The sequence below is a fragment of the Leopardus geoffroyi genome, chromosome D1 (genome assembly GCF_018350155.1).
Source record: "Leopardus geoffroyi isolate Oge1 chromosome D1, O.geoffroyi_Oge1_pat1.0, whole genome shotgun sequence".
In the NCBI taxonomy this organism is placed as follows: Eukaryota; Metazoa; Chordata; class Mammalia; order Carnivora; family Felidae; genus Leopardus; species Leopardus geoffroyi.
Window position 1 is genome coordinate 11,658,744 of NC_059329.1, and position 21,122 is coordinate 11,679,865.

A 21,122-nucleotide genomic window follows, 5' to 3' on the forward strand; every position below is an offset into this window, starting at 1 on the left:
AAAAATGAAGCACCTGGGTGGCTCAGTCGGTTAAGCGTCCAACTTCGGCTCAGGTTGTGATCTCACAGTTGACGAGTTCGAGCCCCGCTTTGGGTTCTGTGCTGACAGCTAGGAGCCTGGAGCCTCCTTCGGATTCTGTGCCTCCCTCTCTCTCTGTCCCTCCCCAGATCCTGCTCTGTCTCTACCTCAAAAATAAAATATAAACATTAAAAAGAACCTTTTTTTTTAAAGAGGAAAAACTGGAACGTGACAAATGCTTACTGAGTTTACTGACTTCCAGAAAATGTGTGCTTAAATGAAGGCCATCCTGGACACCAAAGGTACAACAGATACTTTTATTGCACATTTATAAAATCTGCATAGTTGTATCGAGTGTGCTTCCCGCCCACTATTCCCTCATTAACGTTAAAATTTGGTTAAAACACAATATCCAATCTGGAGCCTTTTAAAAATGGTCAACAGGGGATAGTTCTCTCTCTACATATACATATATATATTCTTTTTTTTTTTTTTCTTTTTACAAACCCTCACCCCTTATTTTTTTTTCGGAGCACAAAAGGGGAGGGGCATCCAAACGTTCTTTGGGGCCAGCAGCGGCCTCAGACACCTGCTGTTGACAGTTTTCGGATGCCAGAAGCTTTTACTGAAATTCCAACGCTCTCCTGTCTTAGTGACGGTTCACAACGCCGTTCAGTCTAAGGTCCTTACTGCTTTCCTTTCTTTCACTCGGGACCCAGTGTGAGGTTTTCTGGTTTATTTAAAAAATATAAAATGAGAGAGAGAGAGAAGAAAGGAAAGGCAGCTTTCTTTTGACTTTGCAGCCCTTGCTGCCACGTGCCCTTAGGTTTCTACCCACACGTGAAGGGCGGTAGTTCATTAGCAATGCATTTTGTCTTCTCCCATCAAGAGACAGGCGAGGCTCAGAGCTCTCATCTCTTGCCATTTAGAACTTTGAAATGTCATCTGTATTTGATAAAATAACTAGTAGCTGTTCATCTGGTTCAGGTTCTGATGGATCACCCTTGTATTCCACTGTCAAAAATATTTATGCCTGCAGGATAATTTTAAAAGTGGCAAGAGAGTTACAAAAAAGCTTGAGCATTCGAACACGCGTGTAGGTACAAGAGGCATTTCAGGTCTTGTGACGTAATTCGATAGCTTAATACAATGGTTCTTGTCTTTTGTGATGAAATTGCTTTTATGATTCTGTACCTAAAAAGTGCAATTTTATTTTCAATCCTTCTTTACACGCAGAGCATGGTTGGGGGCTGGATCTGAATCTTACTTTCCCACCTAATTCCTTCCCCAGGGCAAACACTGTGATGACAGACTTCTGTGCAACAGGCAGGCAGCCACGGACCAAAGTGGGCCTTGAACATGTGGGGGCTTACTTCACTGTCACAGTTGACACCCCCTGAATTGACTCCATGACAGCTGCAAATCGGCTACAAAGGTCATAGGGAGAATTGGGTCGAATAGTTGGAGGCTCCTTCAAGACAATGATTTCCGCAGAAGGATCGAGAAGCCTGGGTAGGAACTCCCCTAAGCACAGCTGTAGATTTTCTGTGGAGGGAAAGCAGATGGTTACATATACAGCTAAACAGATCTCTGAGTAAAAACTAGTTAAGTCTGCAACTATATGGGAAGGTCTTCCACAGAGTCCATCCATCACCCAGCCCCGAAGGTCACTGCATTGTGCTGGCCAGCTAACAACAAATAACAATTCCTTTAAGCCGAACCAGGAGCAAAGACCACTTGCCAGATATACCAAAGAGTGAGGTCACTGCTTTAAGCCGTATGATGTGTGCCAGGATAACACCACCTATTCATTTCACTGGCAGGCCTTCTAATCTACCATCCTTCTAAAATTTGAAAAACTGGATAGGCTACTCTCTACCATAAATAGAATGGTGTATTTTCCTTCGATGATTAAAGCATACCAATGTGCACACATGGCATTAAGTAAAGGTATATATCTCACACACACACACACACACACACACACACACACACACACACATATATAGACATAGTCTAAAAAAACCCAAGACGTTAAAAGGAAATTCATATTAATACTGTAAATGTAAACACTTCAATAAGTCAATAGAATATCTTTACATCAGTGAGAAACTAACCAAGAGGCTTCATATTAGAATACATACCAACTTTCTAAGTCTACCAAACTCACCTAAAAATGACTAGTTTTAAGCTCCCCTCTCCAAAATGCTTTGGACGAGCAAGACTATTTCATTTGCTATCCTACTAATCTCAAGGGCATCACAGTTAATAGTGGGTGTTCTGTCTTACAACTTCAAGTCACAGGAAAATTGAGTTATGGCACCATCAGGTAATCAAAGTGCATAAACATTTTGATTTTTAAACTATAAAATTGGAGTTCAGATTTTGACAGATGAAAAAGTAATGCAAGTCTGATGTCCCTGGAGAGGAGAAAAATTTTTAACAGGACTTCTGGGCTGCTTGTGAAGTCTTCAGCAGCCACAGAGGAGGTGAAGGAAGGTTAAGAGGGACAGAGGCCTAGGATCCTGTCCCTTGTTTCAGTAGAGCAGAGCCACTTCCAACCAACTTCGATGCTTCAATAATCCTTTAAAAAGGTTTGATAACCAGTGCTATTGAGTAAAAGCACTGTAATTTCTAAAAGTCTCAAGAGCCTTAGAAATTATTGCAAGTGAGGCGGGGCTTGGGTGGCTCAGTCAGTGAGTGTCCGACTCTTGATCTGGGCTCAGGTCATGATCTCACAGTTGTGGGAGTTCAAGCCCTGCATGGGGCTCTATACTGACAGCAAGAAGCCTGCTTGAGACCCTCCCTCTCTCTCTGCCCTGCCCTGTTTGCACTCTCTCTGTCTCTCTCAAAATAAATAAATAAACTTAAAAAAAAAAAATAGAAAGAATTTATTCCAAGTGCTAACAACAACATACCCGCAATATCTTGTCCAAGGTAAGAGCACCAATGGTTTCTCATGATCTCAATGGCATGTAGGTCATCCTTGGAGATGTCATTATTAATGATAAGGTGAATGCAGGGAATGATCAGCTCATTCATCACATTAATGCCCTCTGTTACAGAGTGGTCGTCGTTTGTTTCAAAGAGAGAAGCTGCCTTGGCATTCAGCTCCTATAGATAAAAGGCAGAGTGGGGGGCGGTGTCTGAAAAGGATAAATACCTATTTTAGAAGAGCCTAAACAAACGGTTCCCAAACTTTACTGCATATTGGAATTTCCTGGGAATTTTAAAAACTACTGATGCCCCATCCTAGATACACTGATTTGACTAGTATGCAGGTGACTGGGGCACTGGGATTTTTAAAAGCTCCCAAGGCGATTCTAATGTAGCAAAGTCTGTGACCCACTTACCTAAACTTACAAGTCCAGGTCTTGCTTAACACATGCTTCGACTAAAAGGCCTATTCAATGGCTCTCGATCTCCACTGAGCACCACAATCACCTGCAGAAGACATGCTGATGCCCCGGGCCCCTCCCCAGAGCCTCTGGTTTGACAGTCCAAGGAGGGAACGCTCCCTATGTCATTGTGATGCCTGCTGAATGCTGAGAGCCAGTGATGGAAAGAACCCAAATCACTGTTACCACCCACCTGCAGAAGCTGAGTAGGACATGCAAACTGTATTTGGTGATTTCAAACATAAAAGCATGGCTCTAATAAAATTCAGATCCATCAAATCTACAAGGCCCTTCTTTTAGCTTCAAAATGCCCTACCACAACCTATAACTGATACGGAAATCAAGGTATAAATCAGAAAATGAAAATCTTGAGATGAATACACATCATGACTGAATCTCCTCCATCTGGTAGTAACAAGGCAGTGGCAGGAATGCTGGCCCAGCTCTTCCCGGGAAGGGCAATCCTGCTGGGTGTCAGGAAGAAATGCAAGCTCACAATCAGAAGGCAAGCCACCCCTCTACAGATCTCTGAAGGACGAGCACTATATAAACCCTTGGATAGGCAGAGGGGATATGGGTCTGCCATTCCCCATGACTGCCAAATGCAAAACAGGCCAGGTTAGATCTTCAGTGTTGTAGGACAGTGATATTAACAGAACAGCAGGACTAATTTTTTTTTTTTTTTTTTTTTAAGTAGACTTCATGTCCAGCACAGAGCCCAACATGGGGCTTAAACTCACAACCCTGAGATCAAGAGTCAAACAGTTAACTGACTGAGCCACCCAGGTGCCCCAGCAGGACCAATTCTTATAATTTGTATCTTAAAAAAAAAAAAAACAAAACAAAACTGCAGTCTCGGGGCACCTGGGTGGCTCGGTGAGTTAAGCGTCCAACTTTGGCTCAGATCGTGATTTCACAGCTCATGAGTTTCAGCCCTGCATCGGGCTGTCGGCTGTTAGCAAGGAGCCCACTGCGGATCCTCTGTCTCCCTCTCTCTCTGTCCTTCCCCTGCTCATGGTTTCTCTCTCTCAAAAATAAACATAAAAAAAAAGGGGGAGAGGGAGGAGGAGTTTCTTAGAAATCACCAAATTCTCATCTTTTAGCTTAGCAGGGAACACAGAAAAAACACTGCATTTCTTCAAGACACATCTATTACAGTCTTACGATGTGCCAGACACAGAGAAAACAGCTGAATAAGAAAAGGATCTGTGAGGGGTGGCTCAGTGGGTAAAGCATGTAACTCTTAATCTCAGGGTTTTGAGTTCGAGCCCCACGTTTGGTGGGGAGATCACTTAAAAAAAATAAAATCTTTACAATAAAACACACAAAAAGAAATAAGAAAAGGGTCTGTGTTCAACGAACTCTCAATCCACTAGAGAAGCAATGCAGTAAACCGTGTAATGCAGGTGTACATAGAGGGCACAGAAAAAAGGATAACTGATTGTCATCCTAGCTTCTCTCGGGGGTTGAAGAAGAATTATATTCATTTAAGTGACCTAAAATAATCTGGTTCAATGTACAACTACTCCTAAGAGTTTAGAAAAATCTACAACCTACCCAAGGTTATTTTGTTTTTTAAGTCGTATTTCTTCACGGCTTCAAGGAGCAGAGGTAAAGACAAGAAAATAATAAAAATCATAAGGCTTTACACAAACAGTACAAACCAGAAGGCACTTTCGTCGGTACAAAGCGATGACGGATTCCTTCACCCCCCGGCGGGGCCCCTTGGTCAGCAGGGCGGCATTGCTCTGGTAGGCATATACCAGGTAGGAGAGTGCCTCTTGGTACCTTAGAAAATGGTGGATAAATGACAGCTGAGTGCTCCTTCTTTCTCCAAAATCTAGGGCTCAGGCCTCTCTGTTCCCCAGCACAAAAATTTCTGTAGCTCCAATTATGGAAAAATAACTGTCCTAAGGACAGAGGCAGCGTGGGATACTCTGACTGCAGCCAGTCTCTGCCCTTCTACAGACTGGCCAAGAGACCCAAGGCCAATCGTGAAACTTCCCTGGCTTTCCATTTTCTTCAACTCTAAACCAGAGAAGGGGACTGCATGCTGACTACGGTCCGTGACAACTCTAAACTTCATTTTCTGAGTTCATCTTTATCACAGAGAAAATCTGGCCATTACGTCTTTTCACCAATGTATCTATCACTACGTAAAGGATGAAAAACCACATGTGATGGTTAGTAAAACAGTGGGAAAAGCAGAGGTGCCCTGCCACGTGGGACAAGGGAGGGAACACATGGCTATGGTTCTCTCTGTTCCCGGGTGGCCACCAGCAGGTAACAGTGCCCTGACCAACAATCTGAGAGACATAAAAGGTCAACATACTTTCCTTTTTGGTAGAGTTCCAGACCCGTGAGGAGATACACAGACACCTTTCGAAACAAACTATAATCCTCATGCCACTTCTGCAAAGGAATGACTACCATTAGCGATGATGGTCACCAGGAACTTTCTCTACACTTCCCACCACACTAAGTTTTAAACTCTATACAAATATTTATTGAGCACGTATGGCCAGGCACAAACACAACAAACACAAAAGCTTTTCGATAATGATGTGTTCAACATTTACAACAAAAGCCCACTGCTGACCTTCATTTTCAGTGAGCTATTACTTCCTGAGGAACAGAAATATTTATTTCACAGGAGCTTTAGAGTTTATTATTCTCATTTCCAACACCCCTGTCAAAGTCCTGCAGTTCTGGTTTCAACAGATGCCTCTCAGGTTCTGACAAAACCGTGCGTGTGCAGGGGACACGGAAGGACAAGGCTGTTCCAGTCATTCAGAAGAGCACTTGAGCTCAATGGGGTGCAGTGGGACCCCGTTAGGTGTCACAGAACACTGTTTTCCTTCTAACACACTGCTTTTTTGGGAAATTTGCAGTTATGTACGCATTTTTACGCACAGAAGTTTCATTTGGAATACAGAAATACTAGCAAACAGTATTATTTTACAAGAAACCAAACCATGAATCAAGAATTTTACTGCCTGGGTCCAAGGCTGGAGCAGGTATTAAACGGAAAGGAAGCATTAAGTTACTCCAATAGAAGAATCGAACAAAGAAACCGGCTACTCTGAGGGTTAGAGCTCATTTATCCATTGGCACCCAATTGTGGGTTTTCTGGGGGGAGCGGGTGGAGGCTAGTCAGTCTGTGATAACACAAAATTGTTACGTTTTGCCTCAAGAGTTGATGTTTTTGTTTAGCACACTTAAAGAGGAGACTTCACCTTGTACTCTTCCATATTCATGTCCTCTGGACCAATCTCCTGCAGCTTGGCCTGCGCCACCTTCATGATGCTGATGGACCTGGGTGGGCCGAGGTCAGAGAGCAGTGAGAGGCGCGGCCTTCCCGGCAGGGGTGGGAGGGGCTCGCGCCGGAAGCGGTGGGTGGTGCGCCTGCGCGTTTCCCTCCTCACCTTTCATCGTAGCTGAGATTTTTATCTGCAAACTGTTCCAGGAGGGTCCGTTCCACCACCCTCTTGGGCGCCTCATTTTGGAAAAAGTAGACAAGCACGTGCTGGAGCCGAGGGTCGCTGTGGGCCGTGGGTGTCTCCTTGGCCAGCTGGTAGAGCCTGGAGTACTCTTCGTGGAATGCCTGTTGACGACAAGGTCGGCAGTGAGCAAGAGGGGGCGCTGTGGCCTTCCGCTCCCACAACCCGATGGCTACGTTAGAGAGGTGTTGCAGAACTCCAAGAAGACTTGAAAGAGCTCCTATTGGGGAATTACAGAGGCAAGTATGGAACCTGGGACTTGTCTGCCTGTCAGGAGGGCTAAAACTTGCCGTGGCACCGCAGACGCACTGGGCTCGTAAGAAATTTGTCTCTCGCATAAAATTCTAAGGAAAACAAGTATTTCGTTCTAATGAGTTTGGGCGTATCCTGGAGTTCCAAGGACCTGAATTTTAAAAATTCACATGAATGCAATTTATTCAAGTACCTTACGTTTTACTCAGGTACCTTAAAAAGCAGGGCCTGCTTTCCTAGATCATCTTCTATCATGGCCCTCACACCACAGAGGCAGCTCTATTAATGGAGATCTCCTAAGGACCACGACCAGCCCTCCAGGCTAGTTGTGATCCAGTTGGGCACAGCTTGCCAAGGCTGCGTTCACCCCGAGAGGGGGCGCTGTCGGTGGTGCAATACCGGAAGTGGAGTTTTAAGTGTTAAAGAAAAACATACTTCATCCCATTTTTTTTACCATCTAATAGAATTACGGCTCCATTATTATGATACTTGTGGTGTAAGGATATTAGATTAAAAAAAAAAAAACAAACAGAGATACCTTAATAAGCCCTGCTTCAGACCCATCTCGGTCAAAGGTCTGACGGGCTTTAGCTATGGCCAGGATGACCCCTTGCATGGCAGGGCTCAGCATCACCTACCACAAGAAGGCACACAACATGGAGAGAAAAAGGAGAGAAGAAAAGTTCAAAAGAAGACTGAGTGACAGAGAGGCGAGTGGGCGGCTGAAGCAAAGTGGGGCAGCGTGCCCGTGGCCAGCCCAGATCTGCGCACCTGCCCCCCATGCACACCCACAGCCCCGTCCCTGCACAGCATGTCGGGACTTTGCCCAAGACAGGCTGTTCCTATGTATTCTAATTTTGCTGATGAATTAAGACGGATATCTGAAAATATCTACAAATGGCGACTGCTGAAGAATCAAGTTAAATTACAGGTCTCCCATGGGGCGCCTGGGTGGCGCAGTGGGTTAAGCGTCCGACTTCAGCCAGGTCACGATCTCGCGGTCCGTGAGTTCGAGCCCCGCGTCAGGCTCTGGGCTGATGGCTCAGAGCCTGGAGCCTGTTTCTGATTCTGTGTCTCCCTCTCTCTCTGCCCCTCCCCCGTTCATGCTCTGTCTCTCTCTGTCCCAAAAAAAATAAATAAACGTTGAAAAAAAAAAAATTAAATTACAGGTTTCCCAGGGGAAGTGTCTGCAGTGAGAATTCCAATTTTGTTCTGTAATCTGGGTGTGTGTTCCAGTACACAAATATTCTAGAGTTTAACTAAAAATGTTTAAATGTCTTACACTTAAGACACTCGAAATTAGGCGATATGCTAATATGACTTTATAAAATCAAATGCTTTCAAAGATTTCGAGGGACAGGGTTCATGACTGCTAATGTGCAGTGACAACTCCAAAGGGGACGAACCATAAATAACGTGGGATCCAAAGCTGCTTCCAAAAGCTTTGGAATCAAAAACAACTTCGATTCACATTTGTTTTGCTCACTATACACAATTGCAAGTTTGATATTTTGGCAGAAAAAAATGGGCTAATACTACCAAAGACAAAGCCTCCTAATTGAAAAGGCCTTTTTTTTTCCCTCATAATACCAAAAAAGGAACTAAACACTACCTTTCTGAGCCACTAGACCCTGCAGGGGCCTCCGTGAGTATATGCCTGGGTAGATACACACCAGGGGCAGTGGACAGCAGGCACAAGCCTCCAAGGCTCTCTTTTAAAGAACAGTAGCTAAGGTCAAAACCAGATAGGCCCTCTTGTTCATTAGTTGTTTCAATTAGGAATATTTGTTTCAATATGAACTACTGCCAAACACCTTAAAAAAGTAGATTCGGTCACATGGGAAGGCAACAGAAGAGCAGCGACACACAGCTGAATCCTGCACTCATCTCTGTACCTCCTCATCATATCCATCTGCGTCAGCTCTAACCAGAATCCTTCCCACACTGGGAATCTCGACTTCAGAGGCCTCAGAGTCAGGCTGGGCAGCAGACTCTGTGTCACCAGCCTTTGGGGGCTGCTCTGTCTGCCCTGCGGGGTTTGTTTCCGGGGATATGGGCTTCTCGGGCTCAACTTCCTGAAGCTGTGGCAGCAGGATGGGTAGAAAGAGTAAGAGAAAACAGGAGAAATAAAGAGTGGGTGGTTAAACGGAGCAGAGACACAGAATAATGGAAAGGTGGGGAACGGTGGCAATTCTGGCTGGCAGCAGGCGCCATCGACGTCCTCACCTCATTCAGCGCGGCTTCCACGCCGCCCCGCTCATAGGCGTGTGCTGTGTTCGCAATTGCCTGCGCCGTCTGCTCCTTTGCGATCACAGCGTGCTCAGAAGACAAACAGCGGACCCCATGGGAAGAGGCTACTGAGGGCTCTGATAAAGAATGGCACAAAGGAATCAGCATCTGATGATAAGCAATGTCTAGAACACTCTGTAAAAAGGCAAGCAAAACAGACACGGAGTTTCATTTACAGCCCTTCTAAAGGGCCTTTAAAAAACTAACCCTGTGCAAATTTCCCCTCAGAACTAGGGACTCGAAGAGGTATCTACTTCAATGAGAGCCCACGGGTGGTTCTGTAGAATTTGATGTGCTCCCAACTTTGTCCTGTTTCTTGATGTCGAGGAGCCTTACCACAAACTGCTGCTGGTTAGAAGAGAATGCCCTTGGAAAACCCTTATTAATCCCATCATACCTTCTCCTACAACCCAGGAAACATGTGAAAACTGAACAGACTGAAAGTACAGGGAGCTGGTCTTTCTGATATTCTTTCTGCTCATCAGGAAAGACATTCTGAAGCCACAAGCTGTTCTGTGAGGTTGTGCAATACCCACGACATGTGAACTATACATTGTGCAGACTGGATGCTACTGGATCACTGGCTTGCGTGCCCTTCACCGATACCTGGGGATGTGGAGAAATCCTGGGACACTGAGCTGCTGGACGATTCCATCTGAGGGATTTTGCAGGACTGTTCTTCTTCCCACTCCTCGACCTCCTGCTCAAACCTCCAGTTATCTTCCTGAATGTAGTGCTTCAGTTCAACAGACAGGGCATCCACTTCTCCCAACATCTGATCTGATTCAATTGGGGCCGCCTCTGAGTCAAGAGCAAAGACAGAGTTAAAAGAGAGTGCCATTCAGCAAAAGGTCACCAGGAATCAGAAGGTCCTTTCTAGAAAGAAGGAAAATAAGACACTCGGTCTTTTTTCTTACTCCACGTGAAAAATACATACATACATTCATAATCCAACAGAAGTAAGGACAGTATAAAGCCAACAGTCACAGCACACCAATAAGTGTACCTGGAAGATTAACAGGTAGGCATACACTGAATATCTGTTGAATGGATGGATGAATAAAGAGTAAGAATTTGGAATAGAGGCCAATCACTGGCAAAATAGCAGGAACGGACCAAACATTTCTTGGAAATCCAGAAAATCGTTAGATCCAATGGAAATTTCAAGCTGAACGGTTTTATCAATGTAAACAGTACAACTCTTGTTGATAAGAATATCCATCTATGGGTGCCTAGACACTCAGTCGGTTGAGTGTCTGACTTTGGCTCAGGTCATGATCTCCTAGTTCATGGATTCGAGCCCCACATCAGGCTCTGTGCTGACAGCTCAGAGCCTGGTACCTGCTTTGGATTCTGTGTCTCCCTCTCTCTCTGTCCCCCTCCCCTACTCACTCACGCTCTGTCTCTCTCTGTCTCTCAAAAATAAATAAATGTTAAAAAAAAATTAAAAAAAAAAAAAAGAATATCCATCTCAAGACGGTTAGAACTGAATTCCAAGACATTTATACTGCCTCAAGTTTCACACATGGTAAGTGCTATCAGAAAGCCATGGGACACAATGCTTATTAGATGGCATATAATACCTAGGGGATAATTAAAGACTTTGAGGAAAAAGGACAAAGATATCAAGGGCATATTAAATTTCATTTCTAATCCTGTGACTAAATCAAAATACAAAAGCCTACAGTAGAACAACACATCTACTTCCTGGTTGCCATTAACTAGCCTTTTCGTTAGGAAAATGACAGCTTCCACTTATGTGTTTCTACAGTAGAAGAATGAACCATATGTGTAATAACAAGGCTGCCATATATACGACCAACAATAGTCCAGTCATTTGTATGCCCCCCACAAGCAGCTGTTCCCTCTTTCATGTGCAAAGATGCAATTATGAAGATCAGTTACTGCTAAGTGATCATTCTCTCCATCCCCTGGTCCCCCAGCCACACTGCCAATTGGAAAGACAATGCACTCCCTGGACAAAATGCCTTCTGTGTTTTCTTACTTACTCAACAAAGTACAGCCTGAATATGAAAAGAAAAGGTTTTCCACGATTTTAGATGTGAAATGCTGGTCGCAAGACCTCTTCCAGAAAATGTGAAAGAAAGAAAGAGAGAGTAATGTAAATGGAAGGTGACAGAATTTGGAGTCAGAATTGGATCTGGAATCCTGGGCCTGCCAGCTGCTTACTGGCTGTGTGACTCTGGACGAGCAGAGTACCAAGAACATGCAGGTAATGAGTTCCTACTGTGTCTTTTAGAGTTCTAAGTTATTAGAGAAATAAAGTTTGAAAGATGTAGTAAGGAGTAAAGTTCTAATATAAATGATAATTATGATTGCTCTTAGAATCAGTTGTATTATGAGGGGTATGAAATTATTCAGGCCAATCTACTCATAGAATCTAGCTATTCTCAAAGGACGCAAAACCATGTGCACAAAGATGGCACTAAAAAAGAAAAAAAATTAGAGACAATGTAAAAGTCTATCAGTGGGAAGCTGGCTTAACGAATTATATACATGTTTCATGCAATGGAATTATTATGTAGTTGTTAAAAAGAATGAGTTGGTTCCATTTATACAGATATAGAGATCATTGGGGCGCCTAGGTGTCTCAGTCAGTTAAGTGTCTGACTCTTGGTCTCAGCTCATGTCATGATCACATGGCTGGTGATTTTGAGCCCTGCGTCGGACTCTGCACTGATGGCGTGGAGCCTGCTTGGGATTCTCTCTCCCTCCTCTCCTGCTCATGCTCTCTCTCTTTCTCAAAATAAATAAACTTAAAAAAAAAAAACAGAGAGAGATCACTAATACACATGAGTGATGGGAAAGATGCAGGATAGAATGGAAAAATATCCCATTGGGGGGGGGGGAGTGGGGTGGGGACAGACACTGATAGATAAAATCTAGCATCTGCCTAGATCACTTCCTGAATACTACATAAGAAACCTAAAGAACAAATATATGTTGGGCTCCAGGATAGAAGCAGGAAAGCAAACTTATTTCTTTTCATTCTATTTTGCACTGTATTTTTTAAGTGCATTATTACTTTATAGTAAGTTCTAATTCAGGGGCGCCTGGGTGGCTTAGTTGGTTAAGCAACCGGCTCTTGGTTTCGGCTCAGGTCATGATCTCACGGTTTTTGAGCTTGAACCCTGAATCGGGCTCTGTGCTGGCAGTGTGGAGCCTGCTTGGGATTTTCTCTCTGTTCTCTCTCTGCCCCTCCCCCACCTACTCTTTCTCTCTCTCAAAACTAAATAAATTAGCTTAAAATTAAAAAAAAAAAAAGTAAGTTCTAGTTTAATTATTTAAAAAAATTTGTTTGATGTTGATTTACTTATGAGAGAGAGAGACAGAGCACGAGCGGGGGAGGGGCAGAGAGAGAGGGAGACACAGAATCTGAAGCAGGCTCCAGGCTTCAAGCTATCAGCACAGAGCCCAACGCAGGGCTTGAACTCATGAACCCAGGAACTGTGAGATCATGACCTGAACCCAGGTCAGATGCTTAAGCGACTGAGCCACCCAGGCGCCCCAAGTTCTAGTTTAAAAACAAAAACAAAAAGACTACAAGGTTGTTCCCTTCTGTGAGCAGTACAGATTCTCCCCATCTCGAGCTTCCGTTAGGCTATTTTTACCTGCATTGAAGTGCGGCAGCTTGTCGTTAATGTACATCAGACAGTAAGCACTAACGTTTCTCAGGCCCCCATAAGAATCTCTTTCAAGTTCTTCCCAGGAAGATTCAGTAACAGAGATGTCATTGTACTTGAGCCAGACTTGTCGGGGTTGATTATAGATATAGGCCCAGTAGTGTCCAGCATTGGCTTGTCCTTCATGAACGAGAACTGCGTGCAAGCGATAAGGCACCTGCAGGGCAGAAGGCATATTCTTGAGTTAGGTTAAGCAATGTGAACGAGAAAGTGTAGGCTATTACACTTCAAGCTTACTGCCAACTATGAGACATAAGAAAATTGCCTCTTTATACATGTGTTTGATATGGAGTTAATATCAAAACATCTTGCTGATTCCATAGGAAACCACAAAACACAGCCTTGGAATTTACCAAATTATGTTTCAACTCATGAAGCTTTAAAACCACATGGCTGAACGAGATGGCATCTTTGATGACTCTTTAAATTCCTAAAATCCCAGAGCTGAAGTCAAAGATAATGCAGACCTATTTATCCTCCCAATTCCAAAATCAGTTTACCTAAAAATAGAATCACTTTCACCACTCCTGCTGAGAAAAGGTATACTGCGTTAGGGACATGCGGCAAGTTTAGTACTGGTCTTGCTCTGTGCTGATTTTATTTTGTACCAAATTTCAAGTTAGCACACTTCATCATGAATCAGTCATATGGTCCTCATATTTCTTCTTCCAAGGGATCCATCCACCTCTCTGGGGTGAAGACCCTTTCAACAACATACTTATTTGTTTCAATGTTTGAAAAGCATTTGTTCTTTTTCAATATGGAGAACACAGAGAGCAATACTTAAGGTGCCAAGTAAATATTGAGGAAAAAGGAAAATCAGCCAGAGAGTCAAGTTAAGCCTGTATTCAATCAGTATTTTGGCAGGTTTTTATGGCAGTGAAATTTGTGAAATAATACGGAAGAGCAAATGAAGAAAACCCAAGATTTACATGGCGCGTTCCTACTGTGCCTCCATGAGACCTGGAATCAGACAGAGCTCTCCTCCTCCAACCCTGCACACACGAGCCTCTGGCCGGAGCATCTTTTCCTCTCTGTGCCCACAAGGTTATTCTAAACAAAAGTTCATGTGGACAATAAGAATTTCTGCCCTGGCCACATTCCATTCTGGAGTTATGAGGGAAATAAAGCTTGAAAGCACACTGCTAAACAAAGCATCACCAAGGACAGGATACTGTGGAAAGGGTGGGTAACCAGTCCCTGCCTGGGGTTTTCCTCACCACATGACTTAAACTACCACTTTATGAGAAATTTTTAACACTTGACAATAAACCTTTCTACTATATGAAAAAATACCATGGGCAAAATCAAAACAAGTATGTGTTAAATGTAATTGTTAGAAGATATATTCCCTGTTTGGGCCTAAAAATAAACAGCAAAATACCTATTTCTGTCCTAAGTCTATTCTTAGGTCTCAGGGAGGCTCCCGTTCAGTCTCAAAGAAAACTATCCAATTTTCTCTTTGATCTACCATTAGCACATGAGGACATGCCTTGACTACTTTCCCATCAATTTTCATTCTACCTGACGAAGGAGTGGGTCGCAATACATCTGCTCAATAGTCTGGGTAGTGCTTGCAATACAATTCTTTAAATCTGTTAAAAAAAACACACACACACACACACACACAAAAAAAACTTAGTTAAAATGATTTCGTTCCATACAGCCAACCAAAAAGTACTGCGTCTCTATCCCTGGCGCTCTGGCGATTTCAAATTCTCTCTATGAGCCACAAAAGACTGGATGCTTTGAAAGCAGCTAATGCTTTAGGTTATGAAGGCTTTTAGTTCATCACAATTTGCATTAAGGTTTTAAAAAGTTCTCTCTTATAATTGGCACCAACATTTCCCCCAAAAGAAGCAGTCTCTGTTTAGAAAAAGACCTTAATGGGTCACTTTGGGTGTAAAAATATATGTTCCTCATACGCAACTGGAGAGGAGAAGAAAGAGGTGAGATTTCTGTGATAAGAACTTAGGAGGGATCTGGATTTGATGATTTGATTTGATTTGACCAATGTGATTTGACTGATCTGATTTTTTTTTTTTAATGTTGATTTATTTTTGAGAGAGAGAGAGAGAGAGAGAACACAAGCCGGGGGGGGGGGGGGGTGCAGAGAGAGAGGGAGGGGGACAGGGGATCTGAAGCAGGCTCCATGCTGACAGCAGAGAGCCCGATGCAGGGCTTGAACTACGAACAGTGACATTATGACCTGAGCTGAAGTCAGATGCTCAACGAACTGAGCCACCCAGATGTCCCTAATGATGATGATGATGATATTCATTCATTCATCCATTCATTCATTCATTCATTCATTCATTCATTCATTCTGCCCTCTAGATAAAAGGAGAAAGGAAGAGGAGGAGGGAAAGTCTGAGCAACAAGATGACAATGCCAAAGGACCTTTAAAAACAGAATGCTAGGGGTGCCTGGGTGGCTCGGTCGGTTAAGCATCCGACTTCGGCTCAGGTCATGATCTCGCGGTCCGTGAGTTCGAGCCCCGCATCGGGCTCTGTGCTGACCGCTCAGAGCCTGGAGCCTGTTTCAGATTCTGTGTCTCCCTCTCTCTCTGCCCCTCCCCTGTTCATGCTCTGTCTCTCTCTGTCTCAAAAATAAATAAACGTTAAAATTTAAAAAAAAAAAAAAAAACAAAAAAAAACAAAAAAAAAAAAACAGAATGCTAAATGGGGCGCCTGGTGGCCCAGTCAGTTAAGTGTCCGACTCTTGATTTCAGTGAGTTCGACTCCCGCATCAGGCTCTATGATGATAGTGCAGAGCCTGCTTGGGATTCTTTGTCTCCCTCTCCCTGCCCCTCCCCTGCTCATGCTCTTTCTCTCTCTCTCTCTCAAAAAATAAATAAACATTAAAAAAATAAAACAAAAAACATAATGCTGAATAATTCCATTTTACATTGTGTCCACTGCTCATTCTCTGCCTAATTAGCCTTCGTAAAACGTACTTCATACAAGACTTTTTTTTTAATGTTTATTTATTTTGAGAGAGAGAAAGACAGAGAGTGAGCAGGGACACAGAGAAAGAATGTTAAGCAAGCTCATGCACTGTCATTGCAGAGCCAGACACGGGGCTCAAACCCACGAACCGTGAAATATGACTTGAGCTGGTCAGACTCTTAACTAACTGAGCCAGCTAGGTAGCCTTAGACAAGTCTTTAAAAGTGGAAATCTAAGAGAGCTAAATTCTAAGTTTGGGTCAACAAAAGCCAGAGTTCACATGAACTACAGGAACAGAAATCAGCAGATGTGTAAAAATCCCAGCCGAAGGTGATCATGTGCATCTAAGCGTCCCAAGAGTTCCTAGAAATTTTGAGGAGTTTCTAGGAGGAGTCTTTCCACAGCTGTATAATGGGAGGAACCAAAAGTGCAAAAGCAGTCCCAATCCCCACGTCAGAATCATGCCTCTCTCCGTCATTTATGCCTAACTTCCGGCAGAAAGGGAAAGAGTAACGGTCTGACAAGTTTTAAAAGAGCCAACCTTGAATATCTTGTTCAATCTCACTCCTCCACCTCTGAAGACAGGTCTTAACAAAGTTTATCTCATCCTCTGTGACAGTTCGAGGGGCCGGCTGTGCGGGCATTTCCATGGAAGACCGGGACGATGTAAATGGCTTATTCATTGCCTTAGACTTGGGTAGAGAATCTTCAGGAGAAGAAAAGGTACCTTCGACATCCTGAGAAGGGCTTTCTTTACTTGTACTGAAAGAGGATAAAAATCACATTCACATGATAATTTCCAAAATATGGCTTGGCCTCGGTTAATGTGCTTCATAAAGCTACCTGCTATATGGAAAAGTACAGCTATAATTTGGTGAATATTTGCTCAGTCAAGGCACTGAGCCAAACCGAGTCTTTATATGCATTGTCTCATTTAACACAACTTGCTGATGAGACAGATACTATTATTATCACCAATTACAACAACTATAACTATCTAAGGTTTAGAAAATTAAGCAATTTACCCAAGCTCCCCCATCTAGTCAATTATGGGATTTAAATCCAGATCTATCTGAGTCTATGGTTCATGCTAACTACTTCTTGTAAGAAGGGACAAGGGTAACTATCAGATGATTTCACTCACATGTGGAATTTAAGAAAAAAACAGATGAACATAGTAGAAAGGAAGGAAAAATAAGATAGAGAGAGGGAGGCAAACCGTAAGAGACTGTATTTAATACAGAGAACTGAGGGTTGCTGGTAGGGTGTTGGGTGGGAAGGTGGGCTAATTGGGTGATGGGCATTAAGGAGGGCACTTGTTGGGATGGGCACTGGGTGTTATATGGAAGTGATGAATCACTAAATTCTACTCCTGAAATCATTATTACACTACATGTTAACTACCTTGGATTTAAATAAAATTAAAAAAAATTTTTTTAAAAACTGGAAACAGAAAAAAATATATATATGTGAGTGTATATATATATATATATATATACACATACATATATATCTATATATATAAAGAAGGGACAAGGAAGAAAGGTTCAAAGAAGACTGGACTGGGAGAATCAAGGAATCAACTACAGAGTTTCCACGATGCCGATGACTGAGTAAAATATATAGAAACAATAATTATGAAGTATGGACTTTTTTTATTCAATGGCTTCTAGAGATTCTATTAGCCAGGACACATACATCAATCCTGATCTGAGCTGGAAGAGAATCAGAGGGCTCGTGTCACTGGGCCTCCCTGTTCCTGCACTAGGTAAGCCCCTCTGGGCTGTCCTCTTCACTTTCTAGCTGTTTTTTGTTTGTTTGTTTTTCACATGTTTTAATTGTCTACTCAAGAATAAAGCTTTCCCTGAGGTTAACTTGGCTGAGTATCCTTAGCAGATGTGAGAATGAGATGTTCTGGAAGATCAGGGCTGGAGTGGCAGTGAGCTTACAGCTAGTTAAAAACAAGGTAGACCTGGTGGGGCAGGAACACCACTGCAGATGGATCAGAACCCTCTGAAACAACCCCACCATCCTGTGGGCAAGACAAGTGAGTGCAGCGCCCTGCTGGCAATCAGGAATACTCCCACCTAAGTAGGAGCAAACTCATCCCTTTAACGACAAAGAACTCACAGCCCTTGAGCTCTAATGGAGTGAGTGTTCACCAGGTGGGAAGATGGTGCACAGTTCAAATTAAACAAGTAAACAAACAAACAAAAAGCCATTTACCATTTCTTTTTCAGTACTTTTTAAAAGATTTTATGTGTAAGTAATCTCCACACCAACGTGGGGCTTGAACTCACAACCTTGAGATCAAGAGTCGCATGCTCCACTGACTGAGCCAACCAGGTGTCCCCCAGCCCTCCCGCCATGTGTACTATGTTAAACATTTGTTTTCATTACCTCTCCTTGGATGCCAGGTCAGAAACTGGGCAGTGCACTGAAGAAAGCGGTAACGTCACGTGGTCACTTTGAGACGTGGAGCTTTCTGAGGCAGGTTTTGTACTGGCAAATTCGATAACATATTTCAGCATGTCCGGGAGTGGAAACCGAGCTGGGCCTGAGCCGTACTTCACGTACCTAAGATGCAAAGACAATGGTGCTCTGACTGGCCAGGTTTGTCTAGTGCTTTGTGGCTTGCTGACAAAAGGTCTGTCACTGTGCAGAGTCCGTGGAAAGAAAGGCTCATTCCTAAATGCTATATGGTATTCAATGCGTCACTCAAACAATCCAGAAGGCGAAAATTCTCTAACTACAAAAGTAGAAACTGGTAACAATCTATGTGATTACACCTGGCAGGAAACATTTCAAATGAGCTCCCAATTCAGGTCTTATCTGTTGTGTGTTCTCTTGATTCCAAACCACATCTAGGATCAGGTCATAAAAGTAAATTCTATGTCTTTAAGAAAAATAGATTTATTACCAGGACTCAGATCCACAGATCCACAAATAACACTGGTGAACTGGTACCCAGGGGTTTATTCTTTGCTGCCCGTTAGACCCCCTACTGAGAAATTAAGGAAAATGATAGAGAGCCAGCTGGAAATGAAAAGAAGGTGTTGATAAAGGTCAGAGTTTAAGAAAACCGACAAATCTTTCCTCTGCAGGGTCCCCAGCACTCTATTATTCATGCACTCATTCAACAGCATAGGCCAGCCATAAATTGTTGAAAGCTTCTCTGTGATCAGTAATTAATAAATATCTTCATTATATAACCAAAATAATTAACAAATTATTGTCATAATACCTAATATTCTGCCATTACCAGCACATATTAGACCCAATAAAAAGATACACTGTTAAAGTCATAAACTCTATAATTCACTATAGTGGACAGAATTTAAATGGGACTGGTTGACTGGTTGGTAAAGGCAAACCCTATAATTATGGGCTTCCATTTACAAAGGGATAGAGAGGCACTTCGTATTTTTCTTCTCCAAATAAAGTGAAAGAAAGAAGCAGGTACAGAACTAGGAAGAAAGAAAATTGTGTCCGTATCAAAAAGGGCATTTTGAGGGGCGCCTGGGTAGCTCAGTCAGTTCAGCAACCGACTTCAGCTTAGGTCATGATCTCACAGCTCGTGAGTTCGAGCCCTGTGTCGGGCTCTGTGCTGACAGCTCACAGCCTGGAGCCTGCTTCAGGTTCTGTATCTCCCCCTCTCTCTGCCCCTAACCCACTCACATTCTGTCTCTGTCTCTCTCAAAAATAAACAAACCTTTTTTTTTTTTTAAAAAAAAGGCATTTTGAAATGAAATTACTAGTGGGAAACAAAGTGTAATGCAATTCAAAGCCAAACATATGTTAAAGGGTAGGTAGCAAAGACACTTCATCCTCACTAATTTAAAGAAGGAGAATTAGCATCTGGCTGCCACAGAGACTTCAGGCTTTCACTGAAAAGGATGTCAAATATTCAAACTCAGAGGAACCTTAGAGAACTGTACTATTCTTTAAATTTATTTTCTTGCATTTATTTCGGCTTATCTAAACTCGACTTACCTTTCAAGATCTACTTTCTCTATGAAGTCTTCCTTCCAGCCCCCATCTACCCCCTTCTGAACTTCTACAGGCCAGGACCTAAACTTCTTATCTGTACCACAGACATGGTTAACGTGTGTTCAGAAACACAGTATTTGTCGAAAGAATTAATTTATGCGTGACTGGCCTGGACCAAAGGAAACATTTTCTTACTGGAAATGCAGCCAACGTGATATGGCATGGGACTTTAAGTCATCATTTTACACACCATTTCAGTCATCATGAACCTCTTCCCAGGTATGCTGTACTTTAGTAGGGTACTTATACAAAACTTCAGTGAGAATTTTTCTCTAAGAAACTTATCTTCAATTTTCTGACGTCATCATTTTCCTGTTTGACTGAATTCCTTTAGACCAACTACTTCATGTAATGCAGCGTCTCTATTAAGCTAGTAAAAGTGGAGCGAAAGTAGTTTCAGAAAAGATGTCTAGGCTTTATGCTGAGGTATCGTAGAGAAGAAAGGGCGGACCTTTTTTTGTTTTGTTTAGTGATGTAAGTACTGCACGCACCTGGCAAGAAAACTCAAAGACGAAAGAGTGTAAAACAAATTATGAAATTTACCCAGCCCGTCTCGGTTCTACTGCCTACTAGTATCCATTAAAAGTGTCTTGTATTGGGGCGCCTGGGTGGCTCTGTCGGTTGAGCGTCCGACTTCGGCTCAGGTCGTGATCTCGCGGTCCGTGAGCTCGAGCCCCGTGTCGGGCTCTGTGCTGATGGCTCAGAGCCTGGAGCCTGTTTCAGATTCTGTGTCTCCCTCTCTCTGACCCTCCCCCATTCATGCTCTGTCTCTCTCTGTCTCAAAAATAAATAAACGTTAAAAAAAAAAAATGTCTTGTATTTTTTCCCAGGAGCATGTCACACTTAGGTAAGCAATTAAAAAAAAAAAAATTTACCCAAATAAAGTTATCTGAGATATTAAAAGTCAGTTATTTATTTTTTTTAAGATTTTTTTTTTTTAAAGTAATCTCTACACCCAGTGTG

General features: G+C 42.9%; 1 protein-coding gene across 9 annotated transcripts in view; it reads right to left on the reverse strand.

Moving 5' to 3' along the window:
• Window positions 1-321: 321 nt before the first annotated feature.
• The window catches only part of USP28 (ubiquitin specific peptidase 28), a 66,670-nt gene continuing 45,869 nt past the window's right edge, over window positions 322-21,122 (reverse strand). For 4 of the 9 annotated variants that reach the window (XM_045482855.1, XM_045482854.1, XM_045482860.1 and 1 more), the window contains 14 exons: window positions 18,510-18,686; window positions 16,651-16,871; window positions 14,686-14,756; window positions 13,090-13,318; window positions 10,064-10,258; window positions 9,395-9,534; window positions 9,064-9,249; window positions 7,707-7,802; window positions 6,842-7,020; window positions 6,653-6,731; window positions 5,749-5,828; window positions 5,081-5,204; window positions 2,937-3,132; window positions 322-1,563 (listed from right to left, as the gene is read on the reverse strand). In XM_045482855.1, the coding sequence (XP_045338811.1) occupies window positions 1,388-1,563; window positions 2,937-3,132; window positions 5,081-5,204; window positions 5,749-5,828; window positions 6,653-6,731; window positions 6,842-7,020; window positions 7,707-7,802; window positions 9,064-9,249; window positions 9,395-9,534; window positions 10,064-10,258; window positions 13,090-13,318; window positions 14,686-14,756; window positions 16,651-16,871; window positions 18,510-18,686 (2,149 nt within the window). In that variant the 3' untranslated portion in view covers window positions 322-1,387. Of the gene's footprint in view, window positions 1,564-2,936; window positions 3,133-5,080; window positions 5,205-5,748; window positions 5,829-6,652; window positions 6,732-6,841; window positions 7,021-7,706; window positions 7,803-9,063; window positions 9,250-9,394; window positions 9,535-10,063; window positions 10,259-13,089; window positions 13,319-14,653; window positions 14,757-16,650; window positions 16,872-18,509; window positions 18,687-21,122 lie in introns of those variants that run through there. The other 5 variants (XM_045482857.1, XM_045482856.1, XM_045482859.1 and 2 more) reach the window with 2 other exon arrangements.